The 14,280-nt window shown below is 35.6% G+C and overlaps 3 protein-coding genes across 3 annotated transcripts; all 3 read right to left on the reverse strand.

The window, feature by feature from the left end:
* Positions 1-122: 122 nt before the first annotated feature.
* LOC111210988 (probable glucomannan 4-beta-mannosyltransferase 11) lies at positions 123-3,526 on the reverse strand. Its single transcript, XM_022711806.2, has 9 exons — positions 3,084-3,526; positions 2,901-2,999; positions 2,445-2,697; positions 2,212-2,322; positions 1,709-1,845; positions 1,303-1,416; positions 914-1,113; positions 620-811; positions 123-456 (listed from the first exon to the last, which is right to left on the reverse strand). Exons 1-9 carry the CDS (start codon positions 3,342-3,344, stop codon positions 309-311), a joined length of 1,515 nt encoding a protein of 504 aa, XP_022567527.1. The 5' UTR covers positions 3,345-3,526; the 3' UTR covers positions 123-308.
* A 3,042-nt stretch (positions 3,527-6,568) lies between these two features.
* Positions 6,569-7,387, reverse strand: LOC125594514. Its single transcript, XM_048770687.1, has 3 exons — positions 7,269-7,387; positions 7,081-7,201; positions 6,569-6,994 (listed from the first exon to the last, which is right to left on the reverse strand). The coding sequence occupies exons 1-3, from the start codon at positions 7,310-7,312 to the stop codon at positions 6,698-6,700; spliced, it is 462 nt and encodes a 153-aa protein (XP_048626644.1). The 5' UTR covers positions 7,313-7,387; the 3' UTR covers positions 6,569-6,697.
* A 3,348-nt stretch (positions 7,388-10,735) lies between these two features.
* LOC111214545 lies at positions 10,736-13,882 on the reverse strand. Its single transcript, XM_022717491.2, has 2 exons — positions 12,797-13,882; positions 10,736-12,334 (listed from the first exon to the last, which is right to left on the reverse strand). The coding sequence occupies exons 1-2, from the start codon at positions 13,513-13,515 to the stop codon at positions 11,566-11,568; spliced, it is 1,488 nt and encodes a 495-aa protein (XP_022573212.1). The 5' UTR covers positions 13,516-13,882; the 3' UTR covers positions 10,736-11,565.
* Positions 13,883-14,280: the final 398 nt, after the last annotated feature.

The raw sequence follows: 14,280 nt of genomic DNA on the forward strand, positions 1-14,280 counted from the left end.
ACTTATGAATCTAAAATCATCATGAGATTCAACAAATTGCACTTTACATAATCCTCGCCAAACTATCTGAACCGAAGAACTAACATCTGTACAACAATTAAATGGATATACGCTTTAAAAAAAAACAATTAAAATGAATATATTATTGAATTCTATACCAAAAACTAAACTAATTCTAAAATCTGGAAAAATAGGATTGTACTCTTAGCAACTTCCAATGTATTGCTTAGTTGGAGTCATAACGGTTAATTATACTAATTATATATTATATTTTGCTTGATGAGAAGAAGATGCCTACATAGGACATTTTAAGTTCCGACAAAACCAACTCCACATATAATAAATGCAAGAGCCTGCATGAATAGATAAATGTATAACAATGTACTCCCGAAGGCAAAGTCGTAGCATGCACAACACAGTATATATATCCCCACCATCATCTCTTTTAGGTTTAATCTGCAATGAAACAATTCTTTCTCCAGTTAATATTCTTAAAATTTGTTTGATGGCATTATTTAGTTGTTTGTATGTTGTACCATCTCACTAATTTTGAAGATGAAGCTTATGAAAGATTAACCCGATATTGATTGCTACTTATTTATTTTAACTAAATCTTTACCTTTGCAGAATCCCATTGCGAGGTTTTTTCACTTGAGGAAGTAACTTAGTTTCAAGAGCATCTCCTAGTTTTTCGGTGACGACCCATTCATTTACTCTTCCTCCTTCAAGTAAGCCGATGAAAGTTCCTTTGGTCCGATGCATAGCCATTACATTCTCGAACAAGACCCAGAAAAACACGAGATAGAAGGATCTACGTGCATGCAAATAATTAATGGTAAATATTATACAGTGTACCTCAAGTATTATATAACAATGAAAATGCTGCGGTTATACGAAAGTACGTAGTACTAACCTTGGCGTGGCAATGGCAGTAAAGAAAGTGATCACAAAAGGAACGTAGATAGTTGACCAAGTGGGAATGTTGACTTCGTAAAAGAATACGCTCGTAGGAAGAACGATGCAATAGAAGAAGAAAGTGAAGAAATGAACTAAGATTTTCCGTAGAAAGAAGAAGCTGTATATCACATACAGTTTCTTCCAAATCACCACTCTCTGTTCACAATAGCAAATCAAATTCATTACCAATCGTTTTTTTTTGTTTGTAGATATTGCTCAAAGATCAAACCATAGAGAAACTGACATTGACATCATCATTCATGCCTCACGTTAAATGTTGGCACGTGCGACCAACAGGTTTCACGTGCTACCTCAAAATGAAATAGTTGAAGTTAGGAAAAGTACCTTATTGTGAATAATTTCCATAGTCATTTTCCTGAAGAGATTAGCTGGACCGCATGACCATCGATGTTGCTGGAATCTAAAAGCCTTGAACTGGCTTGGAAGCTCACTTTTCACCTACAACAACAATTCTCTTTGTCATATAAAAATCTTATTAATTGACATCCACACGTAAATACATATTATAATTGTTCCTAATGGAATATGTTATCAGATTGTTGCTATTAACATTTCAAAAATCATGTTCAACTTGTGTGTGCAAAGCAAACATCACATGTGACGAATATTAATTAGGTTTTGGACTGTCTATACGAGTTAAAAAAAACTAGGTTTGGACTCACATTAATTAATTAATTATCCCCCCCCCCCCCCCCCCACCAAAAAAATAAAAATAAAATATGAAACGTACCTCGATGTCATTGACGAAGACAAATTTCCAGCCGTGTAAACCAACACGAACGGCCAAGTCCATATCCTCCACGGTGGTCCGGTCTTTCCAACCTCCAGCTTCTTCCATCCCCGCCAATCTCCACACACCGGCTGTCCCTGCAAAACTCCAGTTATATTGTTTAAGTTGGAGCTTTACAAAAAAACATCAAGATTTTCTTGTTCCTAGTGAGAGATCTCTATAAAATAACGAGCCCGATTTAGAATAGATGTATATTTTATATTGCTATAGGAAAAATCAACATTTAATTACTAAAACCCATGATTTTACCATATATTAAAATACCAGTTTCAGTTCAACAAATAAAAAAATATATATATATACAAGTGTGGCTTGTTTTAGCGGATATTAGTCTATAGAAAAAAATATAAAATTAGAGTATCTATATAAGAAATTAATAAATATAAGAGTTAAGTTTTCTACCAGAGGATAAATTATTTAAATGAAAGTTGATGGATATGTACCATTAAAGCCAAAGAAGGCATGTCTAGTGGATCCGGATTCTTGCTCTGCCATAAAATGGTAATTTAGTGACATCTCCTGCATCCTAGTCATCAAGCACTTGTTTGCGTTCACTGCACCAAAGAATCATTTCATTTCCAATAATACTACAAGGCACAATCATAGTGTATATATAACTTATTATCTCAAAACCAATAATGTGTCGAAACAAGTTTTTATCGTAAAGTATCTATACCAAATTTCCATCGAGCTTGAACAAGAGCGAGCTCAGGATTGTGGATGAGAAACGGGACAGTGCGGTGGAGGTAATCAGGCTCTGGCTGGAAATCAGCGTCGAAGATGGCAATGTAGTTGCATTGTTTGACATAGCTATGCCTCATGCCTTGTTTAAGAGCTCCAGCTTTGTAGCCATTTCTATTGTCTCTCCTCTCACATTTTATGTTTATACCCTTGCTTGCCCACTTTGCACATTCCATGCTCACCATTTCCTGCCATTAAGACATTAAAACACTTGAATATCAACAATAAATCATTGTTGTTATAAGAAAAAAAAACATAACATTTAGGTGTCTTTATAAGTAACTAATAAAAGAAAAAGAAAGTAAAGTATTTTTTATATATATTACAATGTGAACAAAATATTTTATTAGTAATTAGCTAGCATGCGTTTGAAAAGGTCAATTATGTGTACCATGATGGTGGGATCAGTTGAATCATCTAAAACTTGAATGATAACTCTATCCAATGGCCATATGAGTCTGCAAGCAGCACCTATGGATAGCTGAAAAACCTGTGGGTTCAAAACAAAATCGAATTTGAAAGACGTGGATCATCATTATTGAATACTTAATCAGTCCATAAGCTTATTAAGTACCTCTCGTTCATTGTACATTGGGATTTGGACAAGAACCATCGGATAGTTTTGGTTTCCGACCTCTATGTCCTCCTGCATTGCCTCCCATTTGTAGATCTTTTCGGGTTTGCGTTTAAACAGCTTGACGTAAATAACTACAATGTTCATATACACACTTTCCACGAAAACTAACAAAGAGATGACCAAACATATAGCCACTAGACATTTGAACAGTGGAACTAGAAGTAGACTCCTCGCTTGTCTCAACCACATGGTTTCCATGCTTTTATATATACACTCTTCACACCATTACGTGCTTCAAGCTTTTCGAAAGTCACAGCTGCATCTTCATAACTCCTTCCTTGGAACTTGTCGCAAAGGAAACATAGCTATTTTTCTTCTCAGAATCAAGATATGGGATGTGAGATAGAATGGTGAGGAAAAGCAGAGGGGTTTAGAAAGGTATTAAAGGATATGTATCCCACATTGGAAAATCAATGGGACATTAAGTAATATATAAAGGGTTAGGGCCAATCTACTAATTGCCAATTGGTTTTGAGTTGGAAGCCCATAATAAACCAGAATCTAACAAAAGGTTTTTGTATTATTGTCTATCAGTGACTGACTTGAGAGAGATTCTCTTCTTTTTTTTTATAGATTAATTAAATAATTTATCTCCTATTTAAGAATGTTGTTTTTAATCATTATTCATCTTTGTGTTTACCGAATCATGTGGCCAGATCTTGAACATTATCATAGCTAGTGGGAACAACGAAATGAGAAAAAAGACCAAACAAAGGTTTCACTCAGTCTTACTACTTTTATTCATAATTTTACCCGTGTTATGGTACACTATGCAGTCACGCACATGTATGTTAATTTTTAACTTTCGTTTTTTGCTACAATTTATGATAAACATATCCGTTTGTAATTACATGGTAAAATAGTATATATATATATTTTAGCATGTAACATATTAAGTTTTTATTTTGCTAAAATGTAAATATCATTGAAAATTAAAGAAGATCCGATTTTACAACACTTAATCCTAATTCTCTTTGTTAGCTTGGCAAAAAATCTAAAAACAATTAAACACAATTCTGAACATTAAGTTTTGTTAAACATTTTTTTTAAGTGTTTATTCTTTCAGTTACAAAAAATGTTTATTCTTTACAAACATGTAATAAACGTTTCGTACGTATAAATACATTGCTTTAGCGCGTATGAAGCGATAATAATGAAACTCCTGTATAACTATAATCTAAATCAAATCACTCTGAACTAAAACACAACTGTAAAATAAACAATACTGTAATTTTGGAGAACAAGAACAATTATATTTTTTTCAAAATAAAGAAAGAGAGAACTGATTACCAAAAAAAAAGAAAGAAAGAGATAACAATTAATGATCTGTCTCTGTGTGGTATACTCGTATTAATGGCAACCATAGTCGTACCTAGGAAAGATTCATATTTATCAACGGAAACATGTTTTTCTTTTTCTTTGAAACTGAGAGAGTCTGTGACTTGACTGATTAGAGATTTTATCAAATATGCCTTTATACTATGTGGAATAATACTGACCACAAAAGAAAATGGAAATGTAACAATAATACTCTAATATTATCAGCTAAAAAAGAAAGGCGAGAAATGAAAAGTACATCAGATCTGGAATATGTCTTCTTGGCACTACAAAAAATATTGTCCCACTTGACTTTTGTCCCATTGATACGCAAGTGGGAATGTCAACTATTCAACAAGAGTCGAATAATCATGTGCGGTGTATTCCACGCGCTAAAAGTAGGGCTTCAGGGATGTACATGGGCTTGCTCGGCCCGGTAAGTGTACTGTTACTACCGAATCGGGTTAGAACCAATTGTTTGCTTTAAGACAATTAAGGCCCATTAATAAATGGCTGTTGGGAAATGGAAAGCTGTGTTTAACAATTTTACTAGGAGCTCCGAAACCCATTTTATAAATTATTATATAATACTAGAGATTTTGCCCGGGCTACGCCCGGGGTTAGAAAAAATATCAATGTATTTAATATATATAATGTACAATTACATCCCTTGTTATTAAAATATAAACCAAATATTGAATTAGAAATGAGTAAAACTGAAAAATTATCATTTTTACAATCTAAAAATACATATGAAAAGATATAAGAAAATGTGAAATGAATAAAAAAAAGTTAAACCTAAGTTACGTTCCCAAAAAAGGTTATGATCCTGATATGTTTGACCTTATATATGGGGTTATCATGAACACAAATTATTAATCAGAAGTAAACATGAGCAAATTCTGAAAACATGCCACATCATTTTTCTAACATAGTAGGTATTCACCTATTTATATTTTTTGCTTGTAATGCTTGCACTTTTGATTTAATTGAGTTCTAAATTACGGTATTGAAAATTCTTTATGGTATTTAGAATCTATATAAGTTGATGCCACTTACAATGATGTTTTGATGACTGCTGCCCATTGTAGAACAATACTAAAAATGTGCTAGAAAATCCTCAAAGTTGTCATCAACATTTGTTTAATGCTAGACTTTAAGTGTTTATAAATTTTTAAAAAATTATGATTAATAAGTAGAAATGTATAACATAACAGATTCTATAAACTTTTTTTGGGAAAAAAACAGTTTCTATTATTTATTTTCACATTTATTTTGGTTCATATTACCAGTGATTATTAATTCGATTATCTTCTTCAGGAGTCTGCTTCATAATTTTATTCATAAGTATCTTAAAATTGTTTTTTTATCAAGTATCACTTGACTTTGTATTTTCTATACTATTTCAAAAAAAAATGAAAGGATTTTTGTCCAAAAAGTCAGTAATAAAACTATTGGAGAATTTTATATCTAATTTATTAATTAAATATTTTTCTAATTCACTATATACGTTTATTTATTGTTTTTAGTGTGTAAATTTAAAATAAACTAAACCAAAGATGTAGCCCACAATGTTGTTAGCGGCTAAACGTACCAGGTCACTATAAGTTTGAACCCTAAATTTCTGTAGAATGTATTTCTGGTATATTTTCTTTAATTGGGAATATATCTATCATTCAATTGATCTGAAAGATATAAGGATGAGCTGTTAGTCGATATTTCTTGAGCAAATGGGTTTTCGGAGCAAATTTAGTTACATTGGTTAACAATAAAAGACATTGTTTACATTAATTTATTTTCAAAAATAAGAACAAAAATATTGAACTTTTATTTACATAATACAAATCCAGTTCGAAAAATCTAAAGACGGTTCATAGTTATGACACCATTTAAATTATAAACCATTTATAATTTGCGACAAATTCAAATCATATTCATAAATCTTGATCCATCAACCGACCATAACCACATCTCTATGCTTTGGCAACTATGAACAAATTTTTATATAGCCTACACACTCATTCAGCCTTCAAGCAAGTATAATGATTTCTCATATATAGATATATAGATAGGCATTTTTGTTTAGTCAAACTTTAAAACATGAAAAGAGATTAATAATAGATATTATTAGCAAAACAGATCATAGCAAAGTTTGTTAAAACTGCAAACACAAATCCAGAAAAAAAAAACCAAGCTTAGCATTAAACAAAACAATTCCAGTAAAGACAACTTCTTTAGCCACATTTGGCACGCTTCACACCTTCCGACTCAATCCCATCAGCACCCCTTTTCACCAACTTTTCTGCATGATCCTCACTCTCACTATCACCTTCCTTACCAACGTTCACTCCTACGTTGCCTTCGGGTTCTGGGGCTTCAAGTGGGAGCACTTTTGTCACAGTTAAAGTTTGGGTCTTGGCAGTCAGGTTGTGGGTTGATACCTTCACAATGAACTTCCGGGTCTGTCCGATGGTATCAATCATGGCTTGAGGCACTGGAACTATGTGATCCTCTCCCACACTATCATTGGCCTACAACACATTTAAACATTATCAGAATGCATGTATGTGTAAGAATATGTTCTTAAATCACGTAAGCATACAGGCTTCATATATACCTCGTAATATCGCTCCACCAACTCAGCAGCTTTCTTTCCAGTCAATTCCTCACCAGCATCACCAAGGACAACAAAAACGGCTTGATCGCTATGGTCATATACAGAGAGCTTCGATAGATACCTGTAACAGAGAGACATTAATAACATTGCAGTCAAATAATTTGTATAGCTATATATAAACCACTTACTGCGGCACACCGACGATCTCACTCTTCCCACATTTCTTACACATAAGCGTTGTAGGACCTTTTGTTGCCTTAGTATGGCACACACCGCAGCCTATATAATACCATCCAGAACCGTTCACGACATCACTCATTGTTGCTGTGCACTCAAACCAAGCAACCTGATAAATGTTTGAAAATTCAATGAGAAACTTAGATTATCTTATTGGATGTATCAGATATTGAGAATATAATACCTTAGCGGATGCCTGATTCATATAAGAGAAGAGGTCTCCCAGTGTCGCTAACTCAGGCTTAGTGACCACCTCTGCGTTAACTCTGCTGGCAACATCTAGGTTCGAGTCCAACCTAGAAAGAATGTAAACCAGACGTTCAATGGCGGAGTAATATAAGTTGCATTCCAACACATGAAACTTAAACATTACCAGCTGAGGTACAACAGCGTTTCTTGGACATCACCATCCAGAAATACCCGTGAAGACGCCATAGAAGATATAGATAGGACGCCTATAACATAAAATAATATCAGATATGACCCAACCATAGTTGACATCTTAAAACAGGAATGGAAGTTAGCAATACAAACCTCCAAACCATTTCGGGTTTAAGGTGGTGACCAAGATAACGCGTGCAGTGCCACCAGATGCTTTAAACTTTTCACAGAACTCAAACGCAACCTTGTCCCAGAGGTACAGCTTCAGCACGGGATCGCTGTAACAACACAAACTCATGTGGTAAATAAAACCATATGTGAATTTGAAGGAAGATATAGAATAACTTACTCATGTGTTTGAACGTGAAGCTCAACTCGGCGAGATTTTGCTATCTCTGACTCATCAAGCAGAAGACCGTCACCGGGGACCTTCCCATTCACAAGTTTGATGTGGCCAATATAATCTGCAAGAGAAGATAATAAAACTTAATATTTTTATCTTACCAACCCGGAAACAAAACCTAAATCTATGAGTCTATATGAAAACATAATCATACGCAAACACCACAGAACAAATAAAATCTATAATCAGATGATATCATACTATCTAAGTTTATATTAATCTAATACTAATGCAAACAGTGGAGAGTGTAATGAGGTGAGAACTTACCATAAAGATCACCTCTCAAGTCGGAGCCAGCTTCAAATTCTTTGTGTCCATGAATCCGGAACCGATCTACAGGAAAGCTGATCGAACTGTCCTCGAGTCCAGAGAGGACAGAGTTACTTGAGAAGCAAATAGTGACACTCGACTCAGCTACCCGGTAGATAGTCTTGCTCTTTGATCCGAAAAACTTGTTGAGTCGGTATGTAGCACCAGTTTTCATGTGACGCAAATATGTGTCAATCCTTCCATAGGGGATGAAGCCCTGGATAACACTCTCCTGTCGATAAAAGAACATCAATTAAAAAAGCTTGCAAGGATAGATATCTTTAGTGAAATCAAAAGCAAGACTATATATTTAACCCGAAACGAACAACTCATATAATCCTCACGACGGTACTAACAACAAATAATTATATAATCTAATCAATCAATTCTGGTCATAAAATAATCTTAATATTAATTATCTAATCTCATCAAACTATATATTAACATAGCATTGCAATCAAACAATATCATAAACTAATCTCGTAAAAAGATATCGTTCTATACCTCTTCGTCGATGAGAAGCATTTCGATGCCGATAAGCACCTTCGTCTGAACATTCCAAGCCTCCCAAAAGTGGATCAACCGGAACCGCACCTCGTCTTCATGGGGCCCGAAAGTGATGTCTTTGAAGGTAATAACCTTTCCCACGTTCTCGGAGACGATAGCTTTGCCTTTATCGACGGATGAGACAGAGGCTCTGCCTCTAACACCGAGTTTGAGACCGGAGGAGGCACCAGTTTTGCCGTTTGGTTTGATCGAATTCTTCGCTTCCGCCGTTACGTCTTTTGACTTCATCGGAATGGCATCGCCGGAAGAGACATCGGTTTGAGCGACGGGTTTGACCAGACCGGAGGGGATCGGATTGACATCGCCGGAAGATACACCGGGTTGGGCGACGGGGTTGACCGAACTGGAGGGGATCGCCGCTTCGCCGTTCGTTTTCACTGTGTCGGAAACACCGGATAACTTCATCGCAATGAGCGGTTGAAAGGCTAGAAATTTTTTTGATGCAAATAAAACATCGATTAAGAGATGTATATAGAATCTCAGAGGAAGAAAGCGATAAATCATCCATTAATGAGATTAAAAGTCTAGAGGAGTGGGGAGAGAATTGATTGTTTGCGATGAAAGATCCGTGAAACGTAGGAAACTAATAAGACGAAGAGAAAGAAGATCGACGAAACGAAGAAGAGGAAGAGAAAGGGGATCGAGGATTGATTAAGCAAAATTAGGGTTTGTTCCTCGCGGAAATGGAAAGAGAACTTCACGCGAGGTGGGCTTCACGGGCTGTTTACTCCGAACGATTTAGGGCCTGTGAACGCGAAGCCCAAATGACATAAGTGAGCATCTGACGTGGCGAAAAGCTCTTCTCCTATTGGTTGATTATTACTGTCGACGTGGACACTCTAACTACTCAGGGTATTCCCCTTTTATTATTGTATGATGTTATACACCCTCAATTTTATCTAAATTGTCGTTATAGTATAGTGTAAAATTTTTATTTCAAAATAAGTATCGTTTTAAAATTTCAATGCAAAATTTATTAATTTAATATGCTAAATGTTTTTTTTATATTCTTTAATCTATTTTTATTGATAGAAATGTGATTAAGTGTATAGGAAATGATGTTTTATTTAGAAAATGTAGAAAATCAAATATATTTTTAATTTGTGTGTATAAATCTAAAGCGACAAATAAAATAAAAGGGAGGAAGTACTTCAAAATAAACATATTTTGTATGCCAAAATATATGTATATAAAAATATATCTTACCAACAATCTGGTAAGTTTTTCATGTTCTTTTCAAAAGATTCACTACATCCAATAATTATTTTATTTAGACAATGTAACTCAAACATTTGTTCTGTTTTGCTCTGAAATTTCTTTATTTATTGTAATTTGGACCTTTTCTCCACTTGTTCTTGTTCACAATCTTGACAAAAAAAAATCCTAGAGAGTATATACTAGTCTGGACTGCAAATCTTATCATCGCAGCTAGAAAACACAGAACGATAAGATCTCATAAACATTTTATATGTTTGTAAGGAAACAAAATACAGGAAAATGCTTTGTTATGCCTTTTAGCAGCTACCAGTTCTTTTGTTTTAAATGTTAAATTTATTCAATACAAAAACTTTTTACATGTTTTAAAAAGCTCCAAGCTAAACCGACACAAAACTATATACATCAAAATCTCAGTAGGATACGATTCAGGAACATGTGATTTATCGGATCTTGGTCATTACATCAGCCGCATTCAACAATATGACCCACCATTTTGTTAATTCCTATGTAACTCTTTACTCTTAACTTGAGAAACATGTTCACAACCAAACCACTATATTTTGAACTGCTTTATGAAGTTAACATATTCACATATTGTAAGGCTAGATGAACTTCCAATTTATATCAAGTGGTTATAACTTATAAGTGTATTACTATTTATCCTAACTCTTTATATATTACTCCATTAATTTTTCAACTATCGATGTGAACTTCAATCATTCATTAACTCTATCCGTCACACTCAAGTATGAATAATCGTAGGAAAGTATACCAAAAAAAAAACAATCGTAGGAACAACATCCACAATGTTCCCAACATCGGGTGACTCTAATACTATCATATGTTTGGATAAAAACTAAGTACTGTAATTTTTTTTTTCATTTTGTTCTTTAGCCTTACCCTTACATGCTTATTTATACAAATTACATAACTTTATAACATGTTCTTACATAATAGAATAAGAAACCTAATCAAAACATTAATGCTACTTTCATAATAGTTAGATGGAAATATATTTTACGCGATCTCGTAATCTTTGAGATTTTCTAATACATATAAAACAAGATTAACTATAAAATCATCCAAATACAGTAGAATCAACTTATGGATATCAACAAATTCTTACCCGGGCAAACAAAAAGAAATTAACCATATAACAAATTTCTTTACAGAATGTATCTGGAAAGATAAAAAGACATAAGATCATCATGTGATATAGTATTACAACAACAAAGTGCGTGAAACAAGGATCACGTTGACTGAAAGAGAAAAAAAAAAGGCAGAACCATGCGTGGGAGGGAACCAAAACAAAACTGTAAAACCAAATGCTTGAAACTACATCAACATGATAATTGTTTTTTACTACTCTCTCAACCATTATGGATGCGTAGCTTACCGAGAGCTTCAGTCAGCATCATGGTTTGTAACTGAGACGGTATTATGGGAGCTGGTGGCTGAGTTTTGTAAATCTGAGCACATACTGTATCGTCATCGAGGTGATCAATGTTATAGATGTGATCATCTCTAAGGACAGCCTCACTTGATGTTTGTACCGATGAATCAACTGGTTTGGGTGGAGGGTACAACTCTGGAGCTAGAGGGCTGCTGGTGCGGACCATTGGGAAATCAACTTGGTGGGTGTTTAAAACGGGTTTGGGTGGAGGAGGGTATATATGTGAGGACAACTCTGTAGCTAGAGGGCTGCTGGTGCGAACCATTGGGAAATCAACTTGGTGGGTGTTTAAAACATTGTTGTGTTTCACAGGTGGTGCTTGAACGTGCCTTGAACTGTACTGATCAACTGGACTGTAGTAGATTGGGTATGGCTGTGGCGGGAGTTGATACTGTAGGTGGTTTGTGTGAGGATATGTTGTGGCAGGCAATGTAATAGGTGAGGTTCCAGTAATGTAAGGCTGTCCAGTGTAAACGACATGGGTATGCTGTTGTTGAGATTGGTTAAGATATGGTGGATACCCCGAAACTGGGACTTGAACTGGAACTGGTTTGTTTAGCTCAGCCTCGTACATGTTAGAAGATAATTTGTTTTCCAAAACATGAGGACGTGTTGGTAGCTCGTGAGAAGAGATTTGGGTGATGGCACTTGAACTAAACGCAATTAGAGGACTTGCTTCTTCGTCTCTGCAAATATATACAATCTTTAGGAACACAAGACAACTCAAATTCATATACTTATAGTATATATGCAGCCTAGGAAGATGCTCTAACACAAGGTCCTTACACAATAGCAAACAAGACATACTACTGATTGCCTAGCCTATGTACCCATCAACAGGGCCACTCCAACATCATGTTTTTTTCTCCACATTACTTCAAGAATATCACCCACATATAAACTAGCTCTATAGTATCACACTCATATTTGTCATTCAAAGAGATGCAACCGGTCCTGACATTTAGAAAAGTATAAATATTTTAAGATAAATCTTAATAAAAGTTTTATTTTACAATTTGAGCCATGAAATTTATGTATATTAATTTTTCAAAATTTGGTTTCAATAGGCTTTGTCGGCCCCACCGTGTAGAAGTCTTAGAACACCTACCTATTTCATACAGTAGTGAAGTAGTTAGAGAATGCAATACCTTGTCACTGATTCTACCGGAGAATATTTGACCTGAGAAATGCCCTGGCCGGACCTTTTCACCGGAGGCAAATTGCTGGAAGAAGCTGAGGATGACGTGGAGCCTAAGTTCGAACTGGTCTCGTTCGTCATAGACTCCTGTCCGTTAACATCTCCACTAAGATCTCGCCCAGTCAGCATCATCTCCGCGCTCTTTAACGCGTCTACGAACCACGTTTCAGTCTTTGGATGAGTCAGCACAGGCTTGGACTCTTCTCTTCCAAGCCAATCAGTATCCGCCACCGCTTTACACCGAGCCAGACCTCCCTGGCTCGTTTTCGAAGGGAAGAGAAACAACCGTATGCGCGTTTTTGGAACCGTTGACGACGACTCGCACGTGAGATATCCGTGCTCCTCCATCATGATCTGAACGTCCTCATCCGTCGCGATGGAGATGAGGGAGTCCAGCTCCTGATCAGGGAGCTGGTACTTCACCTTGAAGTCGTAAGAGACTCCGAGCGTAGCCGCAAGGTGGCTAACTAGCGAAGCGAAGCTCGTCTCCGCCGCGGGGGGAAGGGCCACGATACGAGTATCTCCGCCCACGTAGCGCTGCGATACTATGTTACCGCCGTATCTACAAATCACCCGCAACTTTCCATTTCTTCCGTTATTATTCGACCTCCGGGGGGAAACTTTCGTGCCTTCCGTTACGGTGGCTGAAGCGGAGTAGACGGTGGTCATGGTGGTGCAGTTATGGTGAGCAAACGCCGTTTATAAACGGTCGATTTTTCTTTTGTATTAAATATCAGAGTAGTTTTGCTTAACTGTGACTGGGACGGCAACGTTAGCATTAACTGACTGTATCAATATGGGGAGGTACGTTGGACTATTTAACGGATGTGCGCGTAACTTTTAAACGGGTATTTTCACCGGGTCGGGTTAAGAATAATATCCAATAGCGGATTTCCCGCGATCCATATTAGCTTCCATAAATAAATCAGTTTATAAAGTAAATCTACAAAAACATTAAAAATATAATAAGTTAAATGAAAATTAAAAATTTCAAAAAACATCTAAAATTATACACGTTTCAGATATCATATTATAGGTTGTTTTTAAAAATTCAGGCATATTTAGAAAAAATTAAATGTTCTGCTTAACCTTTAATTAATGTAAAGTTTTGTTTGGATATGATATTTAAAAAGATAGGGATAAGATCCGTCTCAAATCAAATCGATGTAATATACATATTGTTAGGAAGGTATGACATAGTCCAAAAAAAAAAAAAAAAAAAAAAAAAACTTTTCTATAGATTAGTGGTAGTTGGCAAAAGTTTCTCTCTCTCTTTCTCGTTCTCTCTCTCGTATCTTTCACGAGCAAGAGATGGAGATGAAACTTTTGATCGCCGGTTTATATCGGTGACTTTTGCTTCCGGTATACTGAAGTCTCTTCGACCAGTATAGCCGGCTTCTGTTTCCGGTGGCTCGCGCTCTCTTCGACGGAGCT

The sequence above is a fragment of the Brassica napus genome, chromosome A3 (assembly GCF_020379485.1).
Source record: "Brassica napus cultivar Da-Ae chromosome A3, Da-Ae, whole genome shotgun sequence".
Classification (NCBI taxonomy): domain Eukaryota; kingdom Viridiplantae; phylum Streptophyta; class Magnoliopsida; order Brassicales; family Brassicaceae; genus Brassica; species Brassica napus.

Excerpts from the sequence above, each read along its gene's own strand:
- LOC111210988 (XM_022711806.2), bottom strand. The coding sequence starts at position 3,344 with ATGGAAACCATGTGGTTGAGACAAGCGAGGAGTCTACTTCTAGTTCCA. Across the intron at positions 1,114-1,302 it reads TGGAAATTATTCACAATAAG|AGAGTGGTGATTTGGAAGAA; the intron begins GTACTTTTCCTA and ends TATTGTGAACAG. Across the intron at positions 457-619 it reads CGCAATGGGATTCTGCAAAG|ATTAAACCTAAAAGAGATGA; the intron begins GTAAAGATTTAG and ends GTTTCATTGCAG.
- LOC125594514 (XM_048770687.1), bottom strand. The coding sequence starts at position 7,312 with ATGTGTAAGAAATGTGGGAAGAGTGAGATCGTCGGTGTGCCGCA. Across the intron at positions 7,202-7,268 it reads GAGATCGTCGGTGTGCCGCA|GTATCTATCGAAGCTCTCTG; the intron begins GTAAGTGGTTTA and ends TCTCTGTTACAG. Across the intron at positions 6,995-7,080 it reads TGGTGGAGCGATATTACGAG|GCCAATGATAGTGTGGGAGA; the intron begins GTATATATGAAG and ends AATGTGTTGTAG.
- LOC111214545 (XM_022717491.2), bottom strand. The coding sequence starts at position 13,515 with ATGACCACCGTCTACTCCGCTTCAGCCACCGTAACGGAAGGCACGAAA. Across the intron at positions 12,335-12,796 it reads CCGGTAGAATCAGTGACAAG|AGACGAAGAAGCAAGTCCTC; the intron begins GTATTGCATTCT and ends ATATATTTGCAG.